General features: G+C 37.1%; 1 protein-coding gene across 1 annotated transcript; it reads left to right on the forward strand.

The window, feature by feature from the left end:
- Positions 1–1,003: 1,003 nt before the first annotated feature.
- Positions 1,004–20,731, forward strand: LOC140332432 (synaptonemal complex protein 1-like). The gene is made up of 15 exons (XM_072413718.1): positions 1,004–1,079; positions 3,121–3,234; positions 5,946–6,003; positions 6,091–6,137; positions 6,825–6,989; positions 7,653–7,720; positions 8,817–8,890; positions 11,155–11,213; positions 12,773–12,842; positions 13,394–13,467; positions 15,046–15,154; positions 16,877–16,971; positions 18,429–18,613; positions 19,405–19,472; positions 20,685–20,731. The coding sequence occupies exons 2-15, from the start codon at positions 3,124–3,126 to the stop codon at positions 20,729–20,731; spliced, it is 1,230 nt and encodes a 409-aa protein (XP_072269819.1). The 5' UTR covers positions 1,004–1,079; positions 3,121–3,123.
- Positions 20,732–21,398: the final 667 nt, after the last annotated feature.

Raw genomic sequence — 21,398 nt, forward strand, 5'->3', positions numbered from 1 at the left:
ATGTTTAGGTAAAATTCTGTTTGTTTTTGGTATTTTAGGGCAACACTGCTTCCTAGGCGATCGAGAATAAATGGGAGCGCAGAGCCTCCCAGGATATTAATGTCACGCGTCCCGGGAGGCTCCTGGTTGCTCCCTCTGTTCATGCCGAGCATCTCAGGCATGCTCAGAAGGAGCCCTTTTCGTCAAAAGGTAAAAAAATTGCTAATCTTACACATACGCAGTGAGATGGGCAAGTTTTTTTGCCATCTCTGTCACCCGATCCCGCGCCTGGTGACATAGGAAGAACCCACAAGAAAATTAGATGGCGGCACACTGCACACTGACCCGAAGACGAATGGAGGGACAATGCAGGACCAGATGGAAGAGACCTCCCGACCGACCGACTGCTCTGTGGGATTGAAGGTACAGTAAATTGATTTTTTTTTTATTTGGGTGAGGTTTGACTATACTTCCTCTTTAATATATTAAATATGATTGTATGTTTTTTTTTTTGCTCTTTATTAAAACTCATTGTGTAGACTGTAACTTATATCTTTCTCCTTGGCTAGCATGGCACATGGAGAATAGCCAGTAACCTGCACCTGGCAGCTCAGTGTACACTGGCCTTAACCACAAAGACATATGATTTCAGCCTGACAGCAGTCCTTCTTAGGCTACTTCCACTTTAGTGTATTTGTGCACAGTCCTCTATACATTAGAGTCACCAGGAGGGTCAGAGGTATTTCGTTCCAAAAAAGATCTAGTTATGACCTTTAGCGTTCGTATGTGAGATTTACACCACTGTTATGTGACCCAAGACAGACACACGAAGTGCAACCACCTCAGTCTCCTCATGCCACAGAATATGACATTACGCAGAAACCTCTCTCAGCTAAGGTGTAATGTGGAGTCCCGGGAACGATGCTGATTGGCCTCTTGTAAAACCAATCGATGATCTCTAGATCCTGATAGGTTGCTGAAGTGTGGGAACCGCGCGCGGTCATATGCCCAGTGATTTCCCGCCTGAAGGACGTGTTGGTGACGTCCTCGAGGCTGTGTGTGACGCAGTTTGTGTATCGCTGGATTTCTTTCAGTGAGAGGTGATACTGGGTGCGGGGTTGTCTGCATTTATCAATGCACCAGAAAAGAACAACATTTAGGGAAATATGAGCTATGTGTGAGGTGCAGAATAGAGTTCTAAGCAGAATTATTTAATTGAAGGAAAAGACAAGTAGATGAGGTGATCGCGGTTGTCATAGAAACGTGTTTTGTTTTGAACAGAAATGTGTTAGAAAATAAGTAATTGTCCAATGTTATTATACAAAGTAACAAATACAAGAAAAAAAAAATTTATAAAGTGTATAAAATATCTGTCATAAGTAAAGTGCAAAGCAGGGGCCACACCTCATTCATATTGCATACAAAAACATTGCAAAAATAAAACTTGTGTAAAAAAATTTGGACCAGCCCCATTGCTGCAAGTTGGTCACATCGCACATTGGGTTTGGGGCTCCCGGAAATATTGATGCCATCCCATGACTACTCACACAACTATTTTTCACACAGATAATAACATTTTTTAACATTGTTTTTATTTTGGCCTGAAGATTAAGTAAACACCAAGTTAAGATAACTTTTTTTTTTTTTTTGTAAAAGTAGAGGGCCCATAGGATACAAAGCTCTCCAAGACTGGAGAGAATAAACTTTCATCAGTGAAGCTGGGTGATCCAGCAAACCTTGAATTATTTGAAGTAATTTGCCATTTTCTAGCAAATGTTTTGACTCCTGGAGCAGATTCATTTTAGGTTTTCTGGATCCCCCAGCTTCACTGATGAAAGTGTCTCCTCTGCAGCCTTGGGAAGCTTTTATAAATCAGGCCCAATGATGGTAATTGAAGGTATACTACTTGGATATTGAATTATGTATCAAATCCATGCCATAATTGTAGTGCTGAGAAACACAATAAAATCCTCAGTTTTATTTGAAATATAAAAAAATGATGTTATTTGGTGTTCTGTTCAACTTAAAAAGAAAGAAGAGCTGGATCTGTATGCATGAATCACGTGGGGACATCTAAAGCATTTTCCTTTTACAGTTTCCATTTCAAAATTATCAGACAAGACACATGGAGGAAGCAGGGATAAGCCCCTGCTCTTTACAGCCCCTAGGATCTACTATTGATTTCAATGGGGGTGTTTTCCCGCATTTATAAACACTTGTAGAAAGCTCCTTTTGAAATCAATGGAGACATTTACAAGCATTTTTAGGCTTTTTTTGAAAGCCTCTATTGACAACAATGGAGACATTTGTTAATGTTTTTAGCTGGACTTTGGAATCTGGAAGCCCCCTTCAATAAAGAGACTCCCAGATCTCCGCCGCCCCATCATGGGGAACAGGGGTACATAAAAATATAGACCTGAATGGGGAGACTTGTCCCCATTCACCTCTAGTGCTGAATGGCTGAGAAAAGGGAAAGCCTGATGTTGCTTGAGCTGTCATCAGGGTTTCCCTTTCCTCAGCCTATCCCGGAGCATTGCAATCAGCGGAGCTCTGCTGACAGCTCCGTTCTCCTGATTGCTCCTGCAGCTCTAGTGGAACTGTGGCATGTATTCTTGGATGCAGAACACATGCCACAGGTCCGCTAGGGCTGTGGGAGCAATCAAGAAAGCGGAGCTGTCAGCATAGCAGAGCTCCACTGATTGCTCCACTACATGATTGGCTGAGGAAAGGTAAATCCTGATGATGGCTCAACCATCATCAGGCTTTTCCTTTTCTCAGCCATTCAGCACTTGAGGTGAATGGGGAGAATGATAGCAACCACTTACAGGTCTTTGCACAGCATATGCAATCATGATTCTAAACTGGTAACCTCATTATTTTAGCTGTATATTTGTATACTTTACCTTAAATAATTTATTATTTATGAAGGAAACATCATAAATAATGCTTGAGTGTGAGTGAGAATATGGATATTATTGTTTGTTAAATGTGGAATTCTGAAACAGGTCATGTTTATTGTATGCATTAATTAGGATGCTTCAACAGTTCCCTTTTAGAGTTTCTATGTACTATATACTATTTTAGTTATATAACTGTATATCCGTGTATAATGCATACTTTCTAGATTTTTTTTCCTGACAGCCAATGATGGAACAAGAAATACCATTTAAAATATTCCCATTGCCAAGACTAAGCAGTAGTCACGTGTCTGCTGTTAAACCTGTTACGATTGTGGAAAATGCATCCTTCTTTCAGGTAACTACTTCCAGTAGTTGTCTCCTAGTGTATCCCTGATACAACTATTGTTAAGTTTAGAATTACTTTAATAGGTTCAGTTTGTGGGTATGCCTGTACGTCAAAGATAAGTTCACTTTTGTTTAGACTTGTGTTATTTAAAGCAGTACCACGCTATGGTTTCCCACTTCCAATCAGTACCTACTATCACAAAACCTTCATTATCAATGAAACATATGGGATAGGCTGAATTCCTTTTTTTCCTTTTTTTGTAGGCATGTGTAGTGCAGTCTGATGCAGATTTGTTTACAGTTTTAATAGAAATGCTTTCCTGCAACATTATAAGTAGTTTGAAGTAGTTGCAAAGCAGTTAAAAGTGTTCTGAACGACAGCAGATGAGCCATGATCGATTGTGACAAGTATACCATAACTGTTTACCAGAGCATCAAGGCTGAAATTGATTAGCTGTGGTTGTCAACTGTTTTTCAGAACTTTAATATCTTCATTCTAACTCACTAATCAGAGGATGATCTTTGAAGAGCAGCACAACCTCTTCAACATTACTACACAAATACAGTTATTGTGATTAGCTACTACTGTTTGTTATTAAAATTAAGGGCAGCTGCAGATGACAAACCTGCATACATAACATACAAACTATGAGACAAGAAGTATGAGCAATTGAAGACAGAACTGTTACTATAAATACAAAGTTATCATTTCATTTTGCAGCAAGTCACATCCCTGTTTATCCTGACACCAAAATAAAGTTTAATGGTTACGTTGTTCATGCTGAAATGATAGCTTCTTTATATAGAGGAAAGAGGGAGGAGTCTCATGTACAGTAAAGGATTCTTACACAGCTGTTAGGGTTTACCAAATGCGCAACTTAGAGCAAAAATACTCCTGTGCATTTTTGGGAGTTTATATATCTGCAATCAAGACAGCCTATTTCCTGGGTAAGTCTTAGTCCACATCATAAGTTCCCAAACTTTTTTGGGTCAGAGCCTACTTTTTCAAGAAGTTATTCCATAGTGCCCCCCTTGGGTGTACTATACTGTACTATATATTAGTAACATGAGCGTGGTGGCAAGTGGCCAGCTATGTGTAACAGGCACCCCGACAGCTGCTCAATTCCTCGCACAGCAGATCTGCGGATTTGACTCCAGACGGCAGTGAGCGGTACTGAGGGTCTCCCCCTAAGCAGGGTTCGATGGCATGAGGAAGGGGTAACCGCTGTGTCATTTCACCGCCAGTCTGAACGCAGCCTTAAAGTTTGGTGAGCAGCAAATTTATATTTGAGGCACCATAGCACACAGACAAATGGCAGTACCCTAATGCTCATTGTCATGGGACCCTGGTCTTGAAATAGCCAATCACCACACTTTTTACTTTATATAAAAGGGTAGATAACCCTTTTGAAAAAAAAAAAAAAAAGCAAAGCCCCTCCCATTCTGTCAATACTGCCGCAGTGGTTAGGGCAGAATGGGAGCGCGGAGCCTCCTGGGATACACACGTCACCTGAAAGCATCCTTTAATAAGGGGACTCCCAGATCTCTGTTGGCTCATATTGGGAAATGAATTAGAATTACTCATTCCCTGAAAGATAACTAATAATAACGAAACTTTAATGTTAAAGTATTTTTATTATATGTATGTGATTTGTGTTCAACTGTATTTATTTTTTTATTTTTAAAGATCCCACCATGAAAGGATGATTCCCATGGCTGCACTCATAACATAAGCACAGCCAAAGGACACCTGACAGTGTGGGATCCCCAGACACCAGATGGTAAATGAAAACAAGGCTTCCCATTTACCTCTAGTGCTGATTGGCTGAGAAAAGCTAAACCCTGCTGAAGCTTGAGCAGTCAGCAGGGTTTTCCTTTTCTTGGCCAATCAAGGTAGCGGTATGAGGACACTGCTCCTGAATCCCCAACAGAGCATTGGCACATGTTCTGCACCCACGTCCTATGGGGGCAACCTGAATGTGCACACTGCTTCCGAAATCCTTATCGGAGCTTTGGCTAGCGGAATGTTCTGCACCCACATGCCACAGCTCCACTAGTTAGGAAGCAATCAAGAGAGGTTATGTGGGGACACTGTTCCTGGGAGCTCTAGTTGTGACACGTGCTTTGCACCCACCTGTGTTATGCACATGACCCTGTGGGGTATGCATTTTTGAGAGTTTTTCAGCATTTTAAGGTAAGCTTGTAAAAATGCATATAAATACAGTAGGAGCATTTATATGTATTTTATAAACAGCCTGTATAGACCCAGCCAAAGTTAGTTGTCTTCCCAGAAGAAGATTTGATGTTGTCTTTGCCCATGTTCTGTGGGCTTAAAATAAGGGTATTGTTAGTACATTTTTCTTTTTTTCTTTTGAGGGACATTTCTTCTACTAAGCACTGGGATATTTTTGCAGTAGGAAGGGGACCTTGTTAGTGTAATTTTATCTTACAATTTTGGAAACACTGACCCTGTGATGGTCAGTGTTGTAAGCATATTAAAATGTATGTCACACCATATTAAGGTACCTGTGTTGGAAGGTTTTGAGATTGTGTCCATTGGTAAATGCCACTTGTGTTTGATATTAGTTTAGGAGGCTGAAGTCATTCAGAATTCATTGACACGTTCATTTAAACTCAACTGAAACCACAGCCTGTTTACATAGGTACTTCTTCATCTATTAAATGTTCACCTAATGCAATGTTGGCTTTTTTATGTCTTAGAACCTAAAATCTCCACTGGGAATTGATAATACAAAAGACTTTATCCATGACAACCAAGGTAAACAGACTTTCTCTTCCTTTCAATTTATTTGACATACATATATGCAGAATGCTTGCGTTTTTTCACAATTTTATCTTCTTACAGATTGTTTTTCGCATAGAGTTTCACCTTTGCCTTCTTTTGAAAAAAAGGTATGTGTGATATATATATATATATATATATCCTTGAATGAACCTCTAACAAATAGCAAAATGACTTTTAAGAAATCCATTCCAGGTTTGCTGAATCACGCAGCTTCATTGATGAAAGTGTATCCTCTCCAGCCTTTGTGAGCTTTATTAAATCAGGGTCATTGTAAATACACAATACTGCACTAGTGTTTAATTGCTAATGGGGAGTAAATTGAAAGGGACAAGCATTGGAATTGTTACATAAATAAAACAAAACTGAGTTATTGCCCCTGATTCATCAATAAAATCCGCTTTTTCAGTTGCTGAATAGCGCGATCGCGTACGATTTCGGATAGCGAATACGAATGCGCGACCGATAATCCGATTCTGCTTGATGAATCAGGGGCATTATATCAATATTGTCATTTATTAGACAGGCCTCACATACATAAAGCTTTAGTTTTTGATGTCTCCTTAGTTTTTTATAATTAAGTATAGTTTAATAAGACATGGAAGCAGTTTTATTACATTGGAATTCATTTTAAATTGTATTCCAGTTTTGAGAATTACAGCCAACAATATACTTACAGAGTTTTGCAACTTTACATTTATTTTTTTAAATATTGGCTAAATACTGATCAGATTTGTAGGATGTTGTAATATTATTGCCGTCTGAGTTTTAATTTGACACTATGTTCTGTTGTGCAGAATACTGAAAATCTTAGTCAGCTGTATTCCAAGCTGCATGAAGAGGCTGAAAAAATTAAGAAATGGAAATCTTTAATTGAACTAGAAATGAAGGAAAAGGAATCAAAACTACAGGAAAAAAGAAAAATGCTAGATGCTCAGCGAAAGGCTATTAAAGAGTTGCAGGTAAATTAGTATAGTGTATTCTAAGCATTTTAATTAACTACGGAAGATTAGTGAGAAAAAAGGGTTTCATGTAATATGTGTATTACATGGTATCACTTTAAAATATTTCTAAGCTAAAAACTTTTCTGTGCATGATCTATATGTTTATTCTCGTTGTCTTATGTACAGTTCCTGTTGTCCTCTTTTTTTCTTTTAAAACTGGTTTTTACAGTTTTTTTTTGACATGTAAATTTAAGTTGAACCAAATGATACATCATGAAAATGTAACTACTTATTTTAGGAAGACGCCACTTACCTGGTATGTAGTAGTTTCTTTTTTTTTCATTTTTAGCTTTGGGTAGCGTATGGGTGGAATCCCTTCATCCAATAACCTACTGTTACAGTAATAACTTTAACAATAACAAAATTGCTCTTTCTGTTTTTCTTGGTGACTATTGTCAGGGAGAAAAAAAGAGACGGAAAATCCAAAATCTTACATTTCTCTCCAGACTGATGTTCTCGATGTACCTGCTCCTAACAGCTAATCACAAATTTTCATTTGACTTTTTATTTATGCAACTGAAAATATCAGCTATCCAATGCTCCAAATATGCTAAAAGCACAAAATGGTAATTAAACTGTTTTAGAAAAAAGCATAACTTATGTTTTTGATTTTTATTTTAGATTGAAAATGAAAAGTTAAGACTGAATTTACATGATGTAATAAATGAAAATGAAGAGCTAATAAACCAGTAAGCTACAAAAATAATCTTTTTATTTGAATTCTAAATAGGGTAAAATAAAAAAAATCAGTATATTAGATTTATTCCATGCACATTTTCTAATTTCTTTCCTGTGTACAAACACTGCAAGTGCAGAACAATACTTAGTGAATACTTAACCTAATGCTGTAGGCTGACAACACTCCTTCTACTGCACAGAATTTTCAAGTAGCTTTTTCATCTCTGCTTTAGTCCTCTAATGATGGACTACAGAACTTTGCTTATTCCCCCACTCCTGTTTCCTTCCTTGATTCAGACACATACCTCATGTGTTGAATTAGGTTCTTTTTTTAACACATTTGGTAAAGCATAGGATCAATTGGTGGTCCACTGAAATTCCAAGGTGACACACAGAGAAAAAATGATGGGCCTGGCCATTAAATAGGTGTAGGAGACTTTTTTCAACTTGTAACAGACAACATCCCAGTAACATTGATACCACAAACGATAACAAAATTAATGGGTTACTCACTATTTTTTAGAATTCTAGAATTTTTCTTCACAGAGAAACACCAGTCAGCCAATCACTAGTGAAATCCTGAAGTCTAGAACACTCGACTAACCAATAAACTATTTGAAAATGACCTCCAATTTTAGTTTTAGTGTATGTTTTTGTTATAAATTAGAAAAAAGTAGTTTTCTATACAAACATGACAATGGGAGTAGTTCTTGAAAGTAGTTCTGGTGTAAGCAAAATTAAGCTGAAGCAGTTTTGCCATAGTCATTTAGATGTTCAATCTTGATGACTTTGATTACTTAACGTTATTTTGTTTAGAGATGATGCAGCCCAATTTTCTTCTAGCTTCAACAGTGCAACTGCATAGCGGGATACTACTAGTAGGAGGTTTCTTATCCTAGAGGCCACAGAGTGATCCTGCAAAGTGATATTTACAAAAAAATTTTGATTTGAGTCGATTGGTTAAATAACTTATGTAATGTATTGTTATATTATGCAATCTATGTTTGTCAGATTAGATTGAAATATAATATTTTATATAGTTTAAAACAAATAGTATTATTCAGATCATGTTCCAGGAGGGTTAAACTGTTTGTTTTGTTTTTGCAGGACCAATGCAACAAGACATGTGTGTAATCTTCTTAAAAATACTTGTGACAGAGTCACTGAAAAAGCTAATATATGTATGTATATATGTATATAAGAAATATGTATATATTTCTTAACTTATTTATATCATAACATTAAAATGTGTCTAATGCATTTTTAGTCAGCTTGATTTTATGAGGTTGCCAGTGCAGCTACTGTATGAAGAGAATTCTTATCACTTCCATGATTCAACTTCAGCATACTAGGCAAAATAAAAGGAGAATTGTAAATCTGTCATACAGTTGTAAAACGGAAGATAAATTACAAAAACATTAAATCTTCAAAGATACATCATGACATGACACAGAGGGAGTAACTAGCAACTTAGTTGATGATAAGTGTAATTTCTTACAGCTCGACTCTAGTAATAAAATTAATAATATTGTTAATCATTATTTTGATTGACGATGACGAAATAAAGCTTGTCATGGTAAATGTTAGTAAAAGTAATAAAAAAAAGTACCACCAATATTAGTATGTAGCTGTTTTTGTAATAGATTTTCCTGCAAACCTAAAATAATGTTTATGAGTCAATATTTAGACTCCTGCATAATTTAATTCTTGATTGGTCATGTACTTTTTAGGCATCCAGGGCAGACTTAAACTCCATAACAACAAATTAAAGGTGTGTCATCCCACCAAATAAAGATAAATTGCAGGGGCAATGATGACATTTGAACTTTCTTTTGCACACTTTAAAGGCTAAAACAATAAAAATACTGGCATGCCCTGAGAAAATGTTTTTTGCTGGGACTTTTAATTGTTTTTTTATGTAATAAATATTACCAAAAGCCTTGAGTACTTCATGGTATTTATTTATTGAGTTGCAACAATATGCAAATGAGCAGCAACACCTTATTTATATATGGCTGCAAAGTGGTTGCTTCAGTGGCAACCTCTGATTCACAAAAACAGTGTAATTCCTACTGTTACATGATAATGTTAGTTAATATATTATTTCTTGATGACAGGATCAACATTACATGAGTTATAAATTCTCTCAAATCATAACTTTCTGCTCTAAATCAATAATTGGTCTGTGTTTTGTGCTAAAAGCCATTAAAATTTAATAATGAGCAATGCATAATTAATCCTCCACCTTCACTGACTGGAAATGTAAATAATCACTTCCATATTGACTACTTATGTAGTCTGCTTTCTACATCCTTTGCTTTTCCTTTATATTTATTTCCTGAAATTTCCACTTATTTCCTTTATTTCCACTGAAAATGAAATATTAAGACTGTATACATGGGGTGGTAAACAGGGCTTAGGATTCTGAGGTAAAATTCTGAGGTATATGGCAATCAAAAACCTGTTAACATCAGAAGTAGGTCAGGTCTATTTGGGTTCATCTTGTTCCCCATGCTCCGCGGGGCAGATGCTGCCCGGTGGATCCCTCCACCATGGATCTTGATCCAGGGCCAGATGAGCTCCATGAAGCCACATAGAACAATAGGATGCAGGTAAAAGCTAAGCTGTCTCTCAGACCTTGGTCTCCTCAGATCAGTCAATAATGGATTTGGCAAGTGACAACACAAAATTTAGTCTACTCTTTAAACATCTATATTTCATATAAAGCAGGAGATTGCCAAAGTTACTTAGAGAATGGAGGGGATAGAGTTTACCACGGGACTAGTACATAGAGTATCCCAGTCAGAGAGAGGCAGGGACTCCTATTATTATTACACAGTATTTATATAGCTTCATCTTTTTACGCAGCGCTGTACAAAGTCAATTGTCATGTCACTAACTGTCCCTCAAAGGAGCTCACAATCTAATGTCCCTACCATACTCATATGTGATTAATGTAGTGTAAGGACAATTTTAAGGGGAAGCCAATTAACCCTACTGCATGTTTTTGGGATGTGGGAAAAAACCAGAGTACCCAGAGGAAACCCATGCAGACATGGGGAGAACCTTTAAACTCCATGCAGATAGTGTCCTGGATGAGATTTGAACCTGGGATCTAGCGCTGCAAAGGTAAGAGTGCTTCCTCTGAGCCACAAGGCTGCCTTTATGTTCAATAGGACAATATTGAAAACAGACCTCGCTGGCATATCATGCTATCACTCAGCCCTCAGTCCAGAGGAAGATTTACACAGAGTTCAATGTTATAATGTCAAACAGGCCATTGTGAAGTTAGCTTGGGAGAAGAGCCCCGTCTGGATAGTGCCTGCATAACTCTAATGCTTGTTAAACACTATAAACAAGATTTTTAGCTTGAGCAGAATTCAGAAAAGAGTTCTGTTATGATTATTTTAGAATGCTTCTTTACAATATATGTTCTTTGTTTTAGATGAAAATGAAATTGATGAAACAAGGCAAATTTATGTTGATCTAAACAACAACACCGAGGCAAGTTTTTTAAGCTATTATTATAACTAAACAGTATTTATTTAGCCAACATGTTACACAGGGCTGTAAATTAAATAGGGTTTGCAAATGACAGACAGATACAGACAGTGACATAGGGGGAGGAGAGGACCCTGCCTAGAAAAACTTACAATCTAAAGTTGCGTACACACTTCCAATTTTTATCGTTGGAAATGAACGACGAACGAACGACGAACGATCGATTGGGCAAAAATCGTTCGTAAAAAAAGTAACCAACGACGCCGACGAACGAGGATAGTCGTTGGAAATGAACGACCGGACCGGCGGATCGGATTGGACGACGATCGTTGACCATCTATCGTGTGTTCGGTCGTTCATTAATCGTCCATGGTCTGAGCATGCGCGGTGAACGAACGTTCGCTCACTTCCTGTGGTGCATGTCACTTTCTGTATTGTTCAAACGATCGCATCTATCGTGTGTACAATATCTGCGAACGATCGTGTCGTTATCTGTATGTACAGGATCGGTGCTATACGATATAGATATCGTGCAGGATCGTTCGTCGTTCNTTTACCAACGATAATAATTGGAAGTGTGTACGTAGCTTTAGATATATTTTAGTAAAGTCAGACAAACAGATGATATATTCTGTTTGATATATTTATATCATATATCATGATATATCATGATGATATATTTCATATATTCATTTCATGTGTTCTTCTTAAACATTTTAATGTCACTCCTTTATTGCTGTAACGTACAAAGCCTGCATCAATAAAGATTTTGGAGAAATCTTCATCTTTCTTCTTGATGACATGCTTTGTGACCTGTGCTCCATTCATTACAGCTGTGCATAACAGGAAGTTGTGTTTTTACCAGTGGATATGTTTTACCATATTTCCTAGGTGTTTAGTAACAAAAATACTTCAGTAGTAAATCAGATAACTCCATTGATGTGTCCACAGTGTAAAACGTGTTACTTGGGTTGCATCTTTACTTGTTAGCATACTAGGACCTTTTGACATGTGACTTTTATATTACCTTTATTTGTGTCTTTGTTGTATCTACATTTTTTGTTCTGTAGTCTCCCTTACATATAAAATAAAAAAATTAAACATATAAATAAAGCAAAAAACAGCTTTAGCTTTTGTTCTTACCTTTAATTTGTGGATGCTCCCCACAGCATTTCTGCCAAAAAAAAAATGTCTTCCATCTCCTGTACTGATTGATGCACCAGGGATGCTGAGGATATTGTGAGTACAGGGCATCAAAGACATACCCCTTGAGGGGGCACTATCAACTTACTATAGAGGGGAGCCATCATCACATTAGTGCCATGCTCTGCATCATTGTGGACCTACTGCTGGCAGAAAACTACATGTCACATGATTGGACTGAAAAAAGTACTACTAGTTAGGGCTAAACCAGCATTTACTTGGCATAAAGGCAGATGAAAAACCAGTAATAGCAAAAACATATTTAATCACTTTACAATTAACACATAGTTAAATCTGACTGTTATAGTGTAACAACTGTGAAGAAGAATGTTTATTCGATTTTTAATATTTTATTTTAGAGAATGATTATGGCTTTTGAAGAACTTCGAGTTCAAGCTGAGAATTCTAGAAATGAAATCTATAGCCAAAGTATAAAGTTGATTTTATGTTTATTTTTAAAATTTATATGGGATTTTCCCTTCCCTTCTATCTTGTAATAAAACTTAAAACTTAGATATTCAATATTGAGTTCCCAGGTCTGTCCAATACCTTCCTAAGATCAGGGGTGGGGTGCTGTTACAATTCTTTCTTTTTTGCCATGGTGTGGAATGAATAATGTAAGAATAAATTGATACCATTAAACAGTGAATTGTTGGTAGGCTGCTAATTAAAATGACTAGAAAATTGATTGTGTACACATAAATGGCTTCCAGAGTAAGTTAATTTCTATAAGATGGATTTTATTACAACATTGTTTGGACTAATCAAGATATAGGTTTTATACAATTTAGGTGTCTATGTCCCTAAACTACGTTTCCCATGTATGTATTCGGTTTCTAGTAGAAGTAGTGGAATGATTATCTTAAGTATGATGGTAGGATGTTTTTTCTGTTATCTAAGATTCTATGCTCCATACCTTCACATTGTATTGAATAAAGTAAACTATAAACAATGCATGTGAATATATGTCTTTTTTCAAGTAAAATATGAAGCCCAAAAAAGGCAAGAGATGCAAGAAGAACATGGCCTTGAACTAGCAAGAATTAATAAGCAGGTAGGTTTTATGCAACACCTTTAACCAGTTGCTTTGTATAAAAATTATATTATGATGTATTGTTTTTTTTTCACTCTTGGGCTATGTTCAGACTTGCTGTGTACAGCTAGGTGTCCAGGATCATTTCAGGAAAACAAAGCTTGTGTTTGCAAAGGCCTGTGCAGGCATTTGCAAAAGACCATACAATCATTTACAAGCATTTTTTTTCTGGCATTTTAGATGCATGAAAAAGTTGAGTTTTTTTAATTCAGTATGGACTCATGAACAATTCCCTGGCATTAAAAACCTACAAATACATGTAAATGCCTGGTCAAGCATTTTGGAGCAATTCAATGCAAGTATATATAGCATCCCCCCTAGAAACTACATGGAACTTCTGATAACCACTTGTAAACGCTACTGCCTGAAAAAGCCTGCAAATGCCTGCACAAAAAGACAGACCCATTTATTTTCACTAATCACTATGGCAATCAGCCATTAATTCTACTGCTTTGTGATGTGGAAATCTTTGTTGAGACTGACGCTGCTCTGTTATTAAAGCAAAACCTTTGAACCTAAATTAGAAAATTTAGGCAGGCAGGCTATTACTGAACCATAACAAAAACCTGCAAAAGGAACAGGTGAAAATGGCCATGTGCGTGAAGGAGCAAGGACAAGTGAGTGTGTTATCTGCCTGCTCAGTTTTTCTAATCTTAAATTTAGTTCTGCTTTAATTGATCACTTGTTACTTCATCCTGTTAAAGTTTTACAGTTTGTACATTTTTAAAGTAAAAAAATTCTTCCTTATTTCTGTAAAATGTAGTAATATTTTGTATGTGATCTTTTTTGCATTAAAAAGGGTTGAAGAGTTCCAACAACCTTGGAATGGTTTTCTTAAAATCATTTGCTATTACCTGTCAAATATTTTTAATCCCAGAGCAGATCCATTCCAGGTTTGCTGGATCACCCAGGTTCTCACTTGTTAGTTTATCTTTTCCAGTCTTGGACAGTTTTGATAAATCGGGCCCATTGAGGTTGATCTATTGAAGATATATAAGCTGTTTACATAGCAAAGTGAATCATCCCCTGGAAAATGTAGCTTAGAAAAAGTTGTAAAAATTCACTTTGCAGAGAATACCAAATTTTATGCAGGGAAATCCAAAACTGCATTTTTATTGGTGCATGATTGGTTAGTTGAGGACAGCAGAACTTCCCTTCATTCACTAAGCTAAGTGAAATATAATTTCAAGGGTATAATTCACTATATTAGGTGAAAAGCCTAAGTTCCTAGAAAATCAACATGGAAGTTCTTTAGAAATTTGGCTATTTTCCCTTTGCCATTTTGGTGCATTTATCTTCTGTATGGACTGTCTCTCTCAAGATAATAACAAACCAGAATTTTATGAGAAAGCAATTAGTGAATTTCTAGACACAAAAGTGAAGTACGGGGAATATTAGATAGAACATTCCTCTTCATGAGGTGATTGCATTAGAGCATGTCCACTAAATATGCATCACATTAACCTAATGGTATTTTAGTTTTTATGTATCCTATTGCTTACTAAATTTAATGATATTGTTCTAATTTTGTTTTACCAGCTATTGGAATTGACCAAAGAAAGAGAAGACCTTGTTAGCAAGCTGTCAGAACTCAAACTTCAGCTGTGTGAATCAGGGAGCAAAATTGAGCAGTTAAAAGAAGCATCAAGTAGGAAATGCTTAATGAATGTATATGTTTATGCATACAAATATGAACTCTTAAGCTACGTACACATCAGATGATTCTTGTTCGAGACATGTGGAGCTTGCCTTAGGGTTATGCTTGTCTTGTGTTTAGCAAACCCACCATGGCAAATGTATTAAATGACTATTCGATAATGACTGCTGTACACTCCTATGGAGAGAGCACAATGGGGTGTGCTTGCTTGTTCTCCCCCCTCTATTGAACAGAATAGCTCTGTGTGTACAGTTTACTGCCTATTCATTAATGTGTCACTGGAATAGTTAACAAAATACAAAAGTCACTATACACTTTTAACCAATTCCTAAAAATTACACAAGGAATTACACAAAGGAATTGTTGCAATTTTACATGCTAGGCTTGCTTGTTCAAACATCTTGAAGACTAGTTGTATACCTCCACATGTGCACCTCCATTTTTAACAGCTTTCAGCCACCTTCGGAGGCAAGTCTTTTGGACGTTTTGCAGAATCTCTTCCCCGACCTCTCTGCAGGCTGTGCGGATTTATTCCTCAGGCTGTGACAGGTTACGGGGCTTTGTGGCATACACCTTGTTTTTGCTATAGCCCCACAAATAAAATGCACAAGGTGTCAGGGCAGCGCGGAGCCCATTCTAGGGGACCCCTTTGACTGATCCATCAGTCAGGAAACTCGATGTTCAGGAATTCTCTGACTAACCGGGCAAAGTGGGAGGAGGCTCCGTCTTGTTGAAAAAAGACGTTAGCACAGTCCTCGCCTGAAGGTGTGGCACAGCAAACTCCTGTAACAGTGGTCGTATTACCGGATGCTTCATGGAAGAAAAATGGTCCAATCAGCCCTGTGCTAGACATAGCACACCAAACCACCAGCTTCGGAGAGTCTCATTCATGCTCGATAATTTCTGCTGGGTTTGATTTTCCCTTTGTGTTACACTTTGGAGCAGTGTGATGGCCATAAAGCTTCTCAGACTCATGTTGAACTGCAGTCGGGGACTGAAAAACTTCTTGCCAAGCGGCTATTTTTGCAACACTGCTCCAATGTCAATCGGTGAGCCATGGTCAAGAGAATGGTTACAAAAACTGCAAAACCTAAGATGTCATATGCTGATGGTCTCAAGTCCCGAATGATACCTGGAGTGAAATAGAAAAAAGGAAGTGTGAAGTGACTTTTGGAACACCCTGAATATACTGTAAATATCAATATATTAAGGTTTTAGTTCACTGCCATTGTTTTTTTGCAATGAATTTGCTATGAATATCCAGAATTAGATTAAAGTTCAAGAAATAGGAACAACGTAAAAAGCAGTGCATAGCCTTTGCCTCTAATCTGCTGAGACACAGGAGCCAGTAAATTGAAGGAATAGATGACCAACCCCCTTTTTTTCAAATGTTGTGATAATACAAGTCATATTGCCCATATATCTGACCTCATGTGATTCTCCATAGCTTTGCTTGTCCTCCCACATCTTTTTTGACATTGGCTTGCTTATTAGCCCCAGGAAATGTAATAACAAAATATGCCCTCAAAATAGGCCATGAAGCGGTTTGCTGCAGAGTTTGTGAGGGTAAAATGAAAACACGAAATGAGATTTGAACAAGAAGGAGAGCAAAGAACTATGGTGGGGAGATCTCACGCTGAATAATGTTGCATCTCTTTTGTATTCACCAGAACCTGAAATATTACTTTATCACTATTTTATTCAATTTAATAGAGACTCATCATTCAGAATTGGAAGACTACCAAAATAAAACTAAAGAGATCACTCAGCAATTGGAAGAAGCTAACATCCTAATTAGGAATACTAAGGTAAAGGCATTGTTGAATGTGATTAAAAACACATATATTCAGTTATACTTGACTGAATGACTGGATATCTGGGGCTTTGAAACTGTCATTACCAACAAAGGCTTTTCTACTAAGTATTAAATACATTTCAGTAAGCGTGTTCAATACCTATTCCCTGTGCCATTCCACTTTATTACTCAAGTGAAAACATAACGGGGTCACCTACTGTTTGACAGCCCTGCTCCCCCTTCTCCTGCCCATGATTTGCCGAATTTTGAACCCAGACCAAGGATGTTTAGTTTGAATCAAGGATCCACTAGTAGTGTTGGTCAAATATCTCACTATTCGTTTCGACAGCTATTCGATCGAATAGGGGGGTATTGTTTGGGTGATCAAACGTCCAAATTGAACACCATTAAAGTCAATGGGGGGGAAAACGTCTGTGCAGCCATGGGAATCGTCCTGTCTGTGCCATGGGCCGTGGAGTCACATACAATTCCACTAGGGCTGCAAGAGCAATCAGAGGAGTGGAGCTGACAGCTGACTGAGCACCAGAGGTGATTAATGGGGAGACTTGTCCCCATTTAGCCTCTAGTGCCCGGGGATCCCACACTGACAGGAAGATTCCCATCATCCTGTCTTTGTGGGATAACCTGTAAAAAAAATAAAAGTTAGTTACACAAATCACACACATTCAATAAATTACCATTAAAGGCTTTTTTTTAACACATTTTATTACACACAAAATTGCGAAGTAAAATTCCGTGTTTTTTTGGGTTGGGTCTATCTGAATTTCAACAGCCATATTAGGGTGGAATATAAGGACAACCCGAATTCGACCACCAACACTATCCACTAGTGCCCACATCTGTTGCCAGTCTTATGTTGACCTAATTATGACACCCCAGCACAATATGTGTCAACATTGAAACAAATTAAAAAAACTTCCCTTTGTGTAACTGGGAGTAATTGGTATTGTACTTGGTGAAGGGTCAACCTAAGGCTGGGTCTACACAAACGTTTTTAAAAACGCATGTAAACGTTCCTACTGCCTTTATATGCATTTTTAGGCAAGCTTTAAAAAGCTGTTAAACGTCTATGGAAGCATTTACCTGTGTTTGTGGATGTTTTTCAGCATTACCGCCGCGTTTTAGTTTTTTTAAAGTTGCAAGCGGCTTTTTAGAGAACGCTCATAAACGTGCCTCAAGGAAACGTCCTGGTCTGGATTAGCCCATTGGAATGCATTGGAGGCTTTTAAAGCCTCAGGTTAAACGCTTGAGAAAAAGTTGGTGAAAACTAAGCCAAAAGAGATTGATTCATGCAGCTAGACATGTTTTGTCAGATAAAAGTCGGTACTTAAGTTTACATTGTTTAATATTTGAGTATATATGCTACTTAGTAATCCATTGTCATACCTAATATTTGCTTATTTTTAAATTAGAAATGCATATTTTACAAAGAGTTTGGTTTTTGTTTAGGATGCACTGAACATCAAAGAAAATCAGTTGCATGATGCAGAGGCAAAGCTGTTTGAAGTTGCCAAAGAGAAAGAAATAAAAGAAAAAGAACTTAATGAAACACAAGCTCAGTGTGCCTTGCAGCTTTCTGATCTTCAAACTGAAGTTAAAAGTTTAAAAGAGCTGCTTGTATCTGAACAAGCCAAGTAAGTGCTTTCATTCGAGTGTGTTTTTTTACAATATGCTATATGTATAGCAATTTATTGTACAAATGTCACCATAGAAAATCAGGAAACAGGAAACTTATTTTAAAATACTGGGCTGCTTTAATCCAGAACAATACATACTTTATATGATGGTCATTGCCTTTTTCTCACTCATCTTGTTGGAAATTTGCAAGAAGCAGATGCAATGACCTGTAGGCACAAATTTTAAAATCCTAAATCTTTTTTTTTTAAAGAAAACATGTAGGTTTAAGTTCAGGTATGTTTAGGTAAACAAATATTTTCCATATACAAGAGGCATGTGTATTCTTACTTCAGTTTCAATGGCCTTTTTTCCAGGTGGGGCAGTGCTCCAGCATGAACTGCATTTTGCCTATATGACTAAATATAGAGCATTACTGATATTGCAGAGGAACAGAATAGTAATAAATGTATGCAGGTATTAAGGAAAAACATAAAGCTGTCAGGGGTGCTTGCAACAAATTTTTAAAAAGATGATTTAAACCATTGGAATTAAAGATTACGTTTTTAGTCACTGCTGTCAGAAATTGTGAATATGGTCAAGGAAAGTATCATAAAAAATGTGAAATAAAAACAAATGTATATACCGAATACTACAATTATGTGTGTTACTCACATAAAGTAAATTCCTTCAACTCCCTCTTCTGCAAAAAACAAAAAAGGAACATTGCCATTTACATTTATTTAATTTTTTTTTATTTCAGTTTTTGTGTCCTCATTTAAGAAGATTTTAAAACATGTTATTCTTTCAGATTGGAAGAAAAAGTAACTGAATTGGCAGACGCAGCTCTGGAGATGCATAAGATGTCTGTTCAAATTGGTAAAATGAATTGCAACAATGATAAATATACTTTCCTGATATTTTGCAACAAAACAAAAATTAACATAAATTTTCTTTATTAGTTGTTCTCATTTCTTATTATTTGCAGTTTTAGTAGATTCACATAATAAATAGTCTGTGGAGTAAAACATAATGATAGCTTAAAGCATTTACCTTTTTACTGGTTGCAGATATACTGCCTTATTAGCAATGGGCTCTTGGCTTTCAGTTCACAGCAATATTGACTAATTGAAATTTAGATTCTGGTATTATGCAATATTCTTTACTATTGTAAGACACAGAATCTCAGAGGAATAACTAGAATCCACTACATTAATAAATCTTTTTTTGCATTTTCTGTCTTTAACCGTACCAACCAGGACTTTAATGTTTTATATCTGCACTTCATATGTGCATATAAAGCAGAAAAAAATCACTTTTCTGGTTTTCTATTTTGTGCTTTGTGAATGGCTGAGAGATAAAACAACACCATTACCGTTTACTTTGGAAGACAACCTACCAAGGCCAAGTACCGTATTTTTCGCCGTATAAGACGCTCCGGCATATAAGACGCACCCAATTTTAAAGGAGGAAAATCTAGAAAAAAATCATTCTGAACCAAATACTGTACTATTCCCCTTCTGATCACTCATGTGCCATTCATACCGTATTCCCCTTCTGATCACTCGGCAGGGATCAGCTTGCTTCCGGGTTCCGTGCTTTGCGGGGGCGCGTGTGCCGGCTTCTTCTCGCTGTGCTCTGCAGGAAGGAGGAGACACGCGCTGCAGCCAGCATCGAGGAGAGGAGAGAAGAGGAGACGTACGCAGGATCGGGTGAGTATGTTGTTTTAATTATTTTTTAAAACGGCCTTTGCCGTATAAGACGCACCCAACCCACTTTTACCCGCCAGTTTTGAGGGAGAAAAAGTGCGTCTTATACGGCGAAAAATACGGTAAATGCATTAGTATTCCGATGGGGCCCACTCAGTTCTTTTTAACTCTCTTGGACTTAAAATGCCTGCCTAGCGTAGATGACAAATATGTTGATAATAGGATAGATGGAAGCCTAAATACCCTCCGAATCTCTAGTGGTGGATATTTATTTGGACTAAGGGGGTATTGCTATTACATTTTTACATTGTGTGCATGAAAGCAGTACAAAAAAAGGAACAAATATGTAACACATTTTTAATTATTGTTATTTTACACACAGGAAAAAAGGGAAGGTCCACACGCCTGTGCACACATCACCGTGCGTAAAATAATAATAACATTTGACAGCTGGCACCAGTGAAAGGTTCTAGTACTGCTCACTGCAGCCCCTATATATTCCCTATGTGGTCAGCCACAGGGGGAATGCGGCATCATTTTCTGCTGTGTGAATGTGGTAAACCCTCCGCAACCTCACTACCCATGTGAATTGGCCCTAGAGGAGACATAGCCCAATAAAACACATTACGCATGGGGGAACAGCAGCAGGTCAGCATGGATAAAATGTATTCCAAATTAGAAGCTAAGTGAGTCACATTTAGATTGGATTAATAGTGATCTTTTGCCATCCTTCGAAGGTACAGAGCTGGCCTTTTCTTCTGATTGCATTTCTGCTTAACCTATCTAGATTTCCTTTTTATTAATACAGATGTCCTCTACTATTTGTAGGGATTAAATGATGGGTGGGCAAGATATAGCATACAGTTTTAAACAGCAAGTTTTCCTGTTTTCTTCTCCGTGTGCAGTCCTGCCGTGATAGCATCAGTTGTTCAAAAGTAGCCTTTTGTAGGCTAAACACAAAAGCTAAAAAATATTTCCAATTTTAATTCTAGTGTTATGCAAAGTTGTAAAACACACTGCTTTTGAAATCTGGCAGTGAGGGTTTAATTAGGGATCTGCATACTTCATTTCCTTATGCCTTGTGTATTTCTGTGGC

Source organism: Pyxicephalus adspersus, chromosome 1 (assembly GCF_032062135.1).
Source record: "Pyxicephalus adspersus chromosome 1, UCB_Pads_2.0, whole genome shotgun sequence".
NCBI lineage: Eukaryota > Metazoa > Chordata > Amphibia > Anura > Pyxicephalidae > Pyxicephalus > Pyxicephalus adspersus.

Bases quoted from the DNA above. Each gene is read 5' to 3' on its own strand.
- LOC140332432 (XM_072413718.1), top strand. From the start codon at position 3,124: ATGATGGAACAAGAAATACCATTTAAAATATTCCCATTGCCAAGACTA. The intron at 6,138-6,824 runs GTATGTGTGATA...TCTGTTGTGCAG, and splicing joins TGCCTTCTTTTGAAAAAAAG to AATACTGAAAATCTTAGTCA. The intron at 11,214-12,772 runs GCAAGTTTTTTA...ATTTTATTTTAG, and splicing joins ATCTAAACAACAACACCGAG to AGAATGATTATGGCTTTTGA.